At 62.7% G+C, this 12334-nt stretch overlaps 1 protein-coding gene and 1 long non-coding RNA gene across 3 annotated transcripts in view; one reads left to right on the top strand and one right to left on the bottom strand.

The window, feature by feature from the left end:
* Nucleotides 1-1483: 1483 nt before the first annotated feature.
* Nucleotides 1484-12334, bottom strand: part of Btbd9 (BTB domain containing 9) — a 324638-nt gene continuing 313787 nt past the window's right edge. For both annotated transcript variants that reach the window (XM_048347832.1, XM_048347833.1), the window contains one exon: nt 1484-1900. In XM_048347832.1, the coding sequence (XP_048203789.1) occupies nt 1730-1900 (171 nt within the window). In that variant the 3' untranslated portion in view covers nt 1484-1729. The remainder of the gene's footprint in view (nt 1901-12334) is intronic.
* LOC125352631 overlaps nt 10874-12334 on the top strand; it is a 28302-nt gene continuing 26841 nt past the window's right edge. The window contains exon 1 of the long non-coding RNA XR_007211198.1: nt 10874-10884. This is a non-coding gene — a long non-coding RNA (uncharacterized LOC125352631). The remainder of the gene's footprint in view (nt 10885-12334) is intronic.

The raw sequence follows: 12334 nt of genomic DNA, 5'->3' as shown, positions 1-12334 counted from the left end.
GGAAACATGGGGCGTGGCGGGTGGGGGGGCGGGGGCGGGGCAGCACCGTGACCGTCCTCAGATCGCTCCTTCCCCGCGGACCGCAGGCCGCGAGCCCGGGGTGACAGCGCCGCCGTCCCCGGGGCGGCCGGAAGGGGAGCGCGAGGGGTCGCACAATTCAAGACTCATTTCCCCCCCTCGCCCAGGAGTGGGTTTAACACGCACACCCCGCGCCGGCTGGGAACCATTTCCTTCCCGCTCCCATCCCCTTCTAGGAACACACACGCGGTAACGTCTCGTCGGGAACCAGCACGTCATTTAATGCGATTTTAAAAGTGATAATGTAGAGAGAAATTGAGACGTTCCTCGCCGCCAAGGAGGGAGGGCGCGGCCCGGGCCCAGCGAGCGTCTCCAGGGTCGGGGTGCTCGGTGCAGGACGGCTGTCCCGGGTTTCCCCCCACCCTCCGCCCCCGGCCCCTCGGTGACACCTCGCGCGTGGCCCGCAGGCCAAGGCCGAGCTCCTGTGGCCTGGAGTCCTGAGCAGGTCTGACCCACGCGTGTCGGGATGCTGCGTGTCCCCCCCATCTGATGGAGAGCGGGGAGGGGAGGGGGGGCACGGCAGGGAGGCCCCCGTGGAGGTTGTGGGGAGCGCGGGTGCTGAGCAGGCGGCGACCCCCATCAATCACGGCCTCCTCGGGCTGCGGGGAGCCAGCACCCCAAGGGCGCTGACAGGGCAGGGGCTCCACGGCTGCTGACTCGCTCCGTTCCCCGGCCCGCGGCAGGGATGCCCGGCCGGCCGTGAGCCCCGGCTCCGCGTGTGGACGCCGCCCGTGTGCCCGCGCGGTCTGCGGGGCCCTGGGGTCGGCTGTGCGGCCCAGAACCAGCAGGGGGTGCGCGGCCACCCGGTGCCACGAGGCCCGGCGCCCGTGCCGCTGCTGGGGGGGGGGGGGGGCGCCTCCCAGGCGGAGGGCATGGCGGGCGGAGGGCGCTGGGCCGCGGGCTCCCGGGCGGAGGGCATGGCGGGCGGAGGGCGCTGGGCCGCGGGCTCCCGGGCGGAGGGCATGGCGGGCGGAGGGCGCTGGGCCGCGGGCTCCCGGGCGGAGGGCATGGCGGGCGGAGGGCGCTGGGCCGCGGGCTCCCGGGCGGAGGGCATGGCGGGCGGAGGGCGCTGGGCCGCGGGCTCCCGGGCGGAGGGCATGGCGGGCGGAGGGCATGGCGGGAGGAGGGCGCTGGGCCGCGGGCTCCCGGGCGGAGGGCGCTGGACTGCGCCAGCCTGGGCTCCTCACGCTGAGCGCTGAGCTCGCGGGTTCGGTCCTGGCCCCCGAGCTCGCTGCGGCTCTTCGGGGAGACAGGCCACGCGTGGACCCAGCGATCCGAGGACGATGAGCGCGAGGCCCACAGCCGCCTGCCCTACGGTGTCCTCAGAGCAGGAGCCGGGCGCGCCCCACCGCACCCCGGCCCCACCCCGCCTCCCGCCCCGCCCGCCGGGCCCAGCACCCCGCTCCTCCGCCCCGCCCGCCTGGCGTGCTGTGCCCCGCGTGGGTTAGAGGTGGGGCCGGTGGTGGACCTGGTGAAGACGGAAGACCTGACCTGCCTTCCCCCCGGGACCGGCTGATCCCAGACGACGACGTGGCGCCCGCGCTCCCTGGAGAAAGGCTGCCCGCTCCGGGGCAGGAGGGCGGCCATGGGGCCCTGCCAGGGGCCGCCCGCGTCCAGGCCCACCCGAGCCACGCCTCGTGGGCCGCCTCCTTTATTGGTGCTGTCGGTTGGGTGATCGTGAGTCCGGGCCTGGACTGGGCGCCCGCAGGGCGTGGGGGTCGAGCTGGCCGGCGGGGCCCACGTCCCCCGCCCCGGCCTCCTCGCCGCCGTCCTCCTTCTGGCCGCTCTGCTCGGGACACTCGAAGTGGACGCAGTGGAACACCTGGCAGAGGGAGAGAGGGCGGGAGTGACCGTGCGGGATCCTGTGCCCACCCTGGCCCCACCCCGGTCCCCACCCCGGGCCCCATCCGGATCCCCACCCCCGCCCCCACCCACACAACTAAAGGCTGACCAGTCACCACAACAGTAAATAAATGCCCTAGAGTTCAAAGATGGGGGGGTGGTGGCGGGGGGTCATCCCACAATCTGATCCGGTAGTTAAAGCTACTCCTCGTGGGCTCCTCCGCCCCCAGGCCGGGAGCCCCCACTCCGCGGGCGGGGCTCTCGCGGCCCTGGGCACCTGCTGCACGCGCCCTCGAGGTGGGGATCCGTCTAAACAACCTGTGAGAAGCCGGCTGCGGGGCTGAGCGCGGGCGGCGCCCCAGGGCGCAGGGCCAGCTAGGATGTGGACGGGCAGCGCCCTGAGGAAAGGGGCGAACGTGCCGGGGCGCGGGAACAGACGGCGCGGGAAGAGCGCGCGGCACGGAAGCACAAAAGCAAACAGCCCCCCCCCCCCCCCCGCCGCAATGCCCCGGCTTAGCTGCCACGGGGCCACGTCCACGGCTCGGGTCAGACGGGGCGACGGAACACCTGGGCCCTGCCGGGACTGCCGAGCGCTGCCTCCAACCCCACCCCAGCGGCAGCACCTTCTAAGCGACGACCGACACCGACGGCTCACGCCGGTCATCCCGGCTGCTCCGGAGGCTGAGATCCGAGGGTGAGATCCGGTTCAAAGCCAGCCCGGGCGGGAACGTCCGGGCGGCCCCTCTCCAGTTACCCACAGAAAGCTGGAGTGGCGCCGTGGCTCAGCGGCAGAGCGCTGGCCTCGGGCGAGGGGGGCCTGGGGGCGGCGCTCGGGCCCTGGGTTCAAGTCCACAGAAAGAAGAGAAAAGCAAGCCGTCGCTGGGCCAGGACGCGGACTTCCAGGTGCAGCGCGCGTGCGCGGGGAGGCGCGGGGAGAGCCGGGGAGGCGCGGGGAGAGCCGGGGCCGGGGCGGGGGCCGGGGCGGGGGGGGGGGGACACACTCCTGCCTGTGCCCTGGAGGACGAGGCCGCCGGGGCCGTGCCCAGTACCCCAGCCAGGGCAGGGGCTGGCACACGCGGGCACAAGCTAGAGAGACGACAGGAGCCGCCGCGTGTCCACTGCAGGCCCCTCCCGCACCGCCGCAGAGACCGCGGGTCTCCACGCATTCATCCACCTCCGCTTCCAATTTCCCATTTCAGGCTCGAGCGCGCGCGCCCGGGTCACGCGCCTGCCGCTCGGGTCACGCGCCTTCCGCTCCGCGCGCCCGGGTCACGCGCCTTGCGCTCCGCCCGGCTGATGCGGTGCAGGACCCCTCCCCTATCCGCGGTGCCAGCACTGTCCCGGGCCCGGCCCTGTCCCGCCCATGCGAGCCGTGGAAGCAGCTGCCCGCCCCCCTCCCTCCCCCTCGCCCGCCCGTGGCCGCTCCCGGGGACGGCCTTTGACAGACGCGTGGGAATGACGGGGGTCACCGCGAGGACCTGAGCCGGGCGGTCAGGTCCTCATCCGCCCTTCCTGTTCCTTACGCTTCTGTAGGAATGGCAGCCTCGGCGGGGGCGCCCCCTCCGCCTGCCGTGTGAAGCGCGTGGACGGGCAGCCCGGTGTCCTCCCGGCTACCGAGGCCCGGCCCCCGCCCCCAGCCCCACCTCATCCCCCACCGGCGGGAGCGGCACTAACCCCCGCATCCACTCACATCTGCCCTGCAGCTTACCACTCGGCCCGCACCCCGCCCGCCCTCGGGAGCCTCGGCCCGCACCCCGCCCGCCCTCGGGAGCCTCGGCCCGCACCCCGCCCGCCCTCGGGAGCCTCGGCCCGCACCCGGCCCGCCCTCCGGGGCCTCGGCCCGCACCCCGCCCGCCCTCAGGGGCCTCGGCCCGCACCCCGCCCGCCCTCGGGAGCCTCGGCCCGCACCCCGCCCGCCCTCGGGAGCCTCGGCCCGCACCCGGCCCGCCCTCCGGGGCCTCGGCCCGCACCCCGCCCGCCCTCAGGGGCCTCGGCCCGCACCCCGCCCGCCCTCAGGAGCCTCGGCCCGCACCCCGCCCGCCCTCAGGGGCCTCGGCCCGCACCCCGCCGCGCAGACCAAAACGGAATCCACAAACACGCCCCCGGGCGGGGGACACGTGGGGTGACCGCTGTCCACGGCGGTGCAGCCCTGACCCGGCCCAGCCCCTGCTGGGACCCTGGACACATCCGCTGTGTTCCGGGAAACTTCTAGAACAACCCTAGCTGTGCGCCTGGTCTGACACACAGAGCTCACGGCAGGCTCCCCCCCTGCATCAGGGGGACCCTCCGAGTCCCAGGCCCACTGCGGAGGGGGGAGGCGCTCTGCCAGCGTCCGGACCTCGCCCTGGCCTCGCGGGGGCCTCCTGGCAGAGGCAACAGGGAAGTGATCACTGTCATGTCGCACGGACAGCGCGTGAAGAGTGGAGGGGCAGGGTGCAAGGTGGGCGTCGGTGCAGAACCGGGGACTGCCCCAGGGCAGGGGGTGGGGGCAGCCCGAAGGCAGGTGACAGGTGACAGGCCGGGAGCCAGCGGCTCCTCAGGGGCCCACGGGCAGGCGAGGGGGGAGGCCACACTGGAACGCCCCCCTTCCCTCCCCCCCAGGGCGCGGGGCAGGCTGGGGCCCAGGTGCAGGGACTTCTTGATCTTCAAGTCAATACAGGTAATGAAAGGAATATATGTTTGTGGGAATCACTTCAACGCGATCTAAGCATTTTAAGAGAAGATAACTACAAACCTTTAAGCCTTGAAGTCCCTGAGGTGGAATAGCGTTTACAAAATGAGAGGGAGCTGTTTAAAACAAAAGCTCACAAAATTTGACGCGAGCTGACTGACAAGCGGCCATGGGACCTTCTGAAGGGACAGGTCCCGGGCCTCCACTCCACGGGGCTCCTGTGCGGGGTGCTCGGCACCCTGTTGCTGCTTATTTAGTATTGGTGTTTGAACTCGGGGCCTCAGGCTGGCTGGGTAGGCAGGCGCCCTAACACTTGACCCACACCTCGGGTCTTTCTTGCTCTGGTTCTTTTGGAGGCTGGGGTCTTGCTCTTTGCTCGGCCCTGTCTGTGTACATCGGGCCATCCTCACCCTCCTCCTCGGGGTTCAGCCCCTGCATAACTGGACGGCGGTGGGCACGAGCGGCCGTGGTGGGCACGGCCTTCGTTTGTGATCCTCAGGGGTCTGGTGGAGTACCAGCTCCGACCTCGAGGAGGGGGCCGGGCCGGGCAGAGGCAGCCGCGTGACCTCAGGTGACCCCAGGACTGGCGGCCCGGGTGGTGTGTGCACTCACACTCACACTCAGCAGGGGTGAGGGTGTGCTGGGCTCCTTTCCTCTGGAGAGCAGGTGAGGGTCGGCAGCGGAGAGAGCTGGTGCCCGGAGGGCTGGAAGGCACGGAAGCAGACAGGAGGGCCGCAGCCTTCCAGGGGGGGCGACGGAGGCAGGACTCCAGCCCCGGGCAGCGCAGCGGCAGCCGGTCCTCACGCCCGCTCTGGGCGCCGGGCTCAGCCCACGAGCGAGCCCACCAGCGGGGAGCCAAACGCAGCACCCGGCCGGCGCGGGCCGCGGCGGGCACGCGGGCGCGCTGAGCTACTGGCACCGCCCACGGCCACTGAGGCAGGCCGGGTGCAGAGCGGCGCCGTCAGGACGGAATTCAGAGTGGGTGGGAAGGCTGGCCCCTCGCCGCGGCCGTGACGTGATGGCTGGGGCAGTGTCACTGCGCTGGGGGGAGGGAGCGCCTGGCAAGCTTCCTGCCCGTCCGCGGCCTCGGCTTCGCTCGGGCACAGAGGCTCGTGCGGTTCGGTGGCTTTCTGGCTTTCTGCGGCACCGCCGTCCCTCCCGAGGCTGCGGCGCTCCCCCAGAGCGAATGAGGCGTCCCGGCAGAGGCTCCGTTCTGATTTATGCAAAGCCATTACTCGGTTGCCTCGTCATTCTCCCTTCCCCTCTCTGGCAGCCGTGTATCCCATTAGCCTGTTTGATTGCTGCTGCTCGCGCAGGGGCACCTTCGCGGAACCATCTTTGGCGGGCCCTGGATCTGTCCCCCGAGAGGAGCCGGCTAATTTGCAATGTACTCGTGTGTGGGAATCGACGCAGCCCCGTCACAGTCCGGGCGTCCTTCTCTGTAGCTACTGGTGATTGTCACTTTGCCTCGCCCCTCTGGGAGCCACGATTCCGGGCATGTCTGCGGCAGCCTGCGGTGTCCACTTCCGTGAACCCGGTCGGGAGCGAGGCGCACACCCCAGCCCCGGCGCCTGGCCAGCGAGCAGCTGCTCACCATGCTGCCTTCCTTAGAAGGGTTCCCCGGCAGTCCTGGCTCGACCTACCTTCACGGGTTTTAGAAGCGGAAGCCTGTGATAATTTTCCCAAGTTGGCCTGAGTCCACTGTGAACTATAGCAGAAATTGAGAAAATTTAATAAATGCTGATCAATGGCTCTACCTCGCCTCCGTGGTTTCTCCTGAGTAATTTCCACAGGCCACTTCCTGCCAACCAATACAAATAGGATTTCGGATCCGAGCTTTCAACTCACATTCGCAGGGCAACATATCTTTTTGAAACAGATACCTACTTCTCGATGGCTGCCATACGTCAGGCGCAATGTGACCGGTTCTGATGTGTGCTCCCTGCAGACGGCTTCCCTTCCACCAGGCCGCCCTGCCCCCCGGCTCTGCAGCCGTCTGCCCCACTGGTGACGGTGGCCACTCTCATGCAGAAGTGCATGGTCACGGGGCTGGGGATATGGCCTAGTGGCAAGAGTGCCTGCCTCATATACTTGAAGCCCTGGGTTCGATTCCGCAGCACCACATATACAGAAAATGGCCAGAAGTGGCACTGTGGCTCAAGTGGCAGAGTGCTAGCCTTGAGCAAAAAGAAGCCAGGGACAGTGCTCATGCCCTGAGTCCAAGCCCCAGGACTGGCCAAAAAAAAAAAAAAAAAAAAAAAGCACGTGGTCACACACAGACCTCAGAGCAGAAGGAAGACCAAGAACTTCCCACAAAACGCCCCTCTCTATCAGCCCCGAAAACAGCGGAGCTGCTGGAGACAGGGAGACACTGAAATGCTCCAGCACAGGGGGGGGTGGGGGTCCCCACCGGGCGTGTCCGTGCTGGTGGAGACTGAAGCCTTCCCGGGGCGCTGAGCCTGCTGCTTCCAGGGATCTGGACTCTCAGGCTGCCGTTGGTTATGGGTGTGGCCCCACAGTCCAGGGAGGGTCACTCTTTAGTCTTAATTAGTTTGGCCACAAAGTGATGGATGTATTTTTAAGCCACTTAAGGGGGGGAAGCAAACACCAAAATCTAAGAAACACATAAAAAGATGAGTTTGTTCCAGGTTTCTGAGATGTCTGAAATCCCCACTCAGTAGACAGGCTTCTGTCAGGAGAGGGCCCTCCTAACTTCCCCCAGAGTGGCCCCAGCATTCTGTCTTTTGGGGGGCCGCTCTGCTGCTGGCTCATCACTGGACAGCGACTCAGGGCTCCCCGGCTCCGGGCACTCCCCTGCCCAGATCTGTGGGTGCCCTCTCCCAGGCCAGCTCAGGGAACAGATGACTGCTGCTCTGACACGCAGGTCTAAGGATGAGCTGTGTAGGGACAGCGCTCTGTCCTTGGTTACACAGTCCGTTTTCTTCTCTTCCCAACAGATACTTTCACAAAATGGGTTTAAGCACAAAGAGGCTCCCGTAAGATCTTCTTTCAGCTATGTACATCTGAACACATAAGATGATGCTAAGCAAAATGAACTCCCAAGTTATGAAAATAAGTGGTTTATCATTGTTATTTTCAACGTAAAATTAGGTCTTTTCTTTTGTCTTTCTTCCCCTGGGTTTTACCCCTGATGTCACTGTAACTGATTTTGGTACCCTGGGAAGGGAACTGGATCATCAAAATGGAGAGACAAAGGGTAAAGGGGGAACCAATGCAACAGCAATATTTACAAGACACTATGCTGTAAACCAACTGTACAGTGGGGGAAAGGTGGGAAAAAAATGCAGGAAGAGGTAACAAGTTTAACAAATGTACTCACTGCCTTACATATGAAACTGTAACCCCTCTGTACATCACTTTGACAATAAATTAATAATAAAAGATCTTCTTTCATAATTAAGCAACAAATGAAATACTTCCATCTTTTCCTGACTTGCTGAGAAGGAGCCTGTAACTTCTGGTTCCTTTTCCCCATTGCCAGGCAGAGACAAGTGGTTTTGGGCGCTGCGCTGGTAGGAGGTTGGGCCAGGCTCCTTCCTGGCTTTCTCTCCCTCCTTCCCCCTCCCCTCAGGCCCACCTCCCTGCTCTCAGTGCCAGCCAGCCTTTTTTCTGTAGGCTCCGGCCTTGGCCCTTATCTGCATGCGTAACCCTGAAATCAGGGGCTCTGTGGGATCCGCTCACTGGAACCACTGACTTCCTGGCCTTTTAATTTCTTGCACTAAGCGACCCCAGGCTTGCCCATAATCCCTCAGGCCCTTTGTTCTCCAAGGATGTGGGAGCACAGCTGTGGCTGTCTTCCCTTATCCCTGCCTCCTTCCTGACTCCCAGTGGCCTCGGAGCCTTGGCGCTGGAGGGCTTCATGGAGGACCGCCGTGTGCTGGGTGTCAGGGACACCCATATGCCACAACAGGATCTCTGCTCTCAAGTGAGGTGGAGACTTGGTCACCGCCTCCTGCTGGGGCACTAGGACAGCCTACAGGGCCCAGGCTGCCTACCAGGCCCAACCATCCCCACTCAGGCCCTGCTGCTCCACTGCCAACGTCTCCCGGCGCCTCGCGCTGGCACACGCACACGGCCTCCCGGAGTCACCAGAAACCTGGCTATGTCTGGGCCGTCTACGCCTGTACAGGTCTCACCACACATCGGCCTTAGCCATGGTCCTCAGGAGGGCCGGGCTCCCGGGCACCATGGGCTCTGGGCACTGGCGGGTCGCGGGCAGGGACTCTCTCCCCTCTGTTTGCTCCAAACCTCTCGGAGGCTGTGCCTCTCCACCCTGCCTGCTAGATGCCAGCCGCTGCTCCCTGGGGCGCGAGCCCGCAGCCTAGAGGAGGACCCACAGAGACCTGAGGGGCCTGCGAGGCAGAGAGGGTGTGGTCACACCCGGCCGGGGCTCTGGCACGTGGGGGGCTTGTGAAACAATTGCCATCAGGCCAAGGAAGGGCATTTATTTAGACTTTTTGGAATCTGTTTCCCTGTGTGTTTTTTTTTCCCCTCCACTAGAGCCACATGTTGCTATGGGAACGAGGATGGCACTGGGAGCCAGAGCCACTCTCTGGCCTGACAGAAGCCTGTAAATAAATTCTGCCTCCCTCCAGGCTCGGGGCTGAGCAGTCCTGGAGGGCGGCTCAAGCAGCCACTTGCAGACGCTCTGTCCTGCGGATGCCCCGCTTGTTCAGAGCCCCTGCACACGCCTGCGGCCTGTCACTGTTCCCAACACAGCACAGGGGAGGAAGAACAATCCAGAATCCTCCAAGGCACAGTCCTGCCTATCCGCCCCAAGGACCACTGGATCCATTCGTGGATAAGGAGAATGCACCCTATGTCAGCACACCCCGAGGCCCCCAACAGCAGGTGTGGCTGCTGCCGGCCCCCGCCCTTCCGTGCCCACCGCCGTGGTCACTCGACATGTCAGAACCCCGACTCGGGGCTGGCTACCATGCAGTGGGGCCGCCGTCTCCCTACAGAAGGGCGCTGCCTCCGTTTCTCACAGTGTCCTACCGCGGGCCCGAGGAACAGCCTGACTCAGTTGCCGGTGTTCAGGGCCAGGGCTGAGCCCTTTGCAGTGTGTTTGGCCTCTCTGAGGAACACAGCACTTGGATGTGAAGAGCCGGCTGCCCTGGATTCAAATTCCAGTTCGATCACTCGGTGGCAGATGCCCCTGCGCATTTCTCCCCTTCACTTTCCTTACCCACGTTTCCTCCTTGCTTTAAACCAAACTTCCCATTGTGAAAACGATACACCAGAAGGTGCCTAGAACGGAAATGTGCGCTCTGTGGGTACAGTTTACTGGAGGCCCGCCTGGGTCACGGAGCAGGGGCTGTCCACGTGCCGCCTGTCCTAGCCTCCCTGCCCTTTGTCCTGCGGCAGCTTTGTCACTGGTGCAGGCAGCGGCACTGTTTTTGAGGGTTACGTGAAGTGGATCCTATACTCCGATGGTGTCTGGGGCAGGACACAGGGGCTCCGCCCGCCCACTCTGGGGTGGGTGTTGGGTGGTGGCTGCCGGGCTCTGCTGGGTGTCTGGGGATCCACGCTGTGCTGAGAGCACCTCCCGGGGCATCCTGAGCTGTACAAGAGTCTCTCGAGTGAGCCGACGAAGGGTGGAAATAGCCACCGGGTGAAAGCAGCTTCACCACAGAGGGCGGCGCCACCCCCCTGCCCCCCCCCCCCGCCGGCCCCCCTGCTACACACTTGAGTCAGTACTTGGCATCGTCCTTATCTTTAAAAGAGGACAAGGGCAGCGTCCACTTCACACACGAGGGTGAAGTGCAAAGGCTGGAGGTGGGGCCTGATGCTTAGTGCTCAATAACCATGCTTGCTACTTTCATGCACAATCATTAGTGTGGTGTGGAAGGCTTTCAAACTAGGGACATTTGCTACCTACACTTTCCTATGTGCCAAACTCAGTGGCTTAAGAAAAGCCTTGATATGATGACTCTAGAACTCTGTTCTCTCGATAATAAAGATATTTTACTAAATCTTCTCCTTCGATTATTTGGCTGATGGGAGGAGAGACGGCTGTCCGGATGGACTCATTCATTCCTTTACTGATTCAGTGCACTGGGGCTCTATGCTTACGTGTGTTGGGCACTGCTGTGTGCCTAGATTCCAAGGTGGACGTGACCCGGCCCCTCTCCCCACGCAAACTCAGTAATCGCAGCGGAACCCGAGGGCCCAGCACAGCTGTCAATACCACCTCGGGGGCTGCTATTGACTTGATGCTGCCTTTGTGTGGTCCTGTCTTTCTGTACTGCAGAAAGCTCACTCTCCCTACAGTCCTCTGTAACACCTCATACTTCTGTGCTGCTGAGCTCCCTGATGCCTGAAATATCACTCCAGAATGTTCACTCAAACCCAGATTACCAGAAAATCCATAAAAGAGACATTTTCCATTCTTTTTAATACCAATGGATAATTTTTATAGGTCTACAGACGCGATCTCATTTAAACTCAGCTGGGTTTCTTTAAGGATGTAGGTGTGTGCCTTTGTTATTTTGCTAAGACAATTAATAAAATGAAAATGAAGGGGTCGATAGGAGTCGCTCAGAATGTGCCCAGCTCTGAGCACAGAGACTGGAGTTGAAACCTGAGGTCTGCCAGGTGGTGGTGGTGACAACAGGGGTGAACTTCTCCAGACAGAGGGGCTGACAAAGGGGGCGATGTTACCCAAGGGACGGGGGGCTCACAGCTGGTCAGCAGTAGAAGTAGGCGGTCACCCCACGGGCCCCGCAACGCAACAAATGCCTCCTGCCCAGGCCACTTCCCCTGCAGGGGTGTCCCGGAAGTCCTGCCCCACTAAGATGTGCCCCTTCCTGCCCACCTCCATACTGGCCCTGTGAGAATTCTAAGACAGGTGACACTGCGTCCTCCAGCTCACATTCCAGACCAACATGCTAGGTCAAGACTGCCTCTCTCCGGGTCTGTCACACGGTCTTTCCGGCGCACTCTGAGGATGGCAGCTCAGCCGGCTCGCCCGATGGCCCTGCTCATCATGTACCTTAGGATCTAAGATGTTTGTCAGTTGACAGCACTACATTGAGACTTTATTTTGCTCATCCAAAAACGGATTCAGGAAGGCAGCAGATCACGTTACTCATCAGCCAAGTGAGACGGGTCACCAGTGAAGAAGTGGACTTCTGGCCGGGTCACTGGCTGGGCCAGTCTGTGCCCGGATGGCTGGTAGCCCTGCTGCTGCAGAGATTTTGGAGAAAACTGTCATGAAGAGAGCTCGTTTGTGATAACTTCAGCTACTCTTCACCAAGGAAAACCTCTAAGTACCACATCCAAGAATCTTTTTGGGTCATGGGAATGACAGGCTGGGTTGAGGGCAAGCCTGGAAGAGGCCCCGATTAGACAGCAGGTTCCGTCTTTCGTGACATGAAAATTCCTTGTTATAATAAGTGATTTCAAAATTGGTGTTGTGAGGGGAGATACATTGGAATAAAAGGACTATAAGGAGAAAATATTAATTTTTATTCAATGTTACTTATAAAGATAAGTTTCAATGCTTTCATATTTAGTAAGTAAACACATAATTAGCATAGCTTAAGAGGTAAGTAAATTTAGAATTTATTGGAAATTCTTTCCCTTTTTATTGTGTGCTAGTGCTGGTACTTGAACTTAGGGCCTGGGCACTATCCCTTAGCTCTCCTTTTTTTTTTCTGCTTAAGGCTGGCAATCTACCACTTGAGCCACAGCTCCACCTCCAACTTTTCGAAATATTAT

The sequence above is a fragment of the Perognathus longimembris genome, chromosome 6 (assembly GCF_023159225.1).
Source record: "Perognathus longimembris pacificus isolate PPM17 chromosome 6, ASM2315922v1, whole genome shotgun sequence".
Lineage (NCBI taxonomy): Eukaryota > Metazoa > Chordata > Mammalia > Rodentia > Heteromyidae > Perognathus > Perognathus longimembris.
This window is presented reverse-complemented; position numbering and strand designations above follow the sequence as displayed.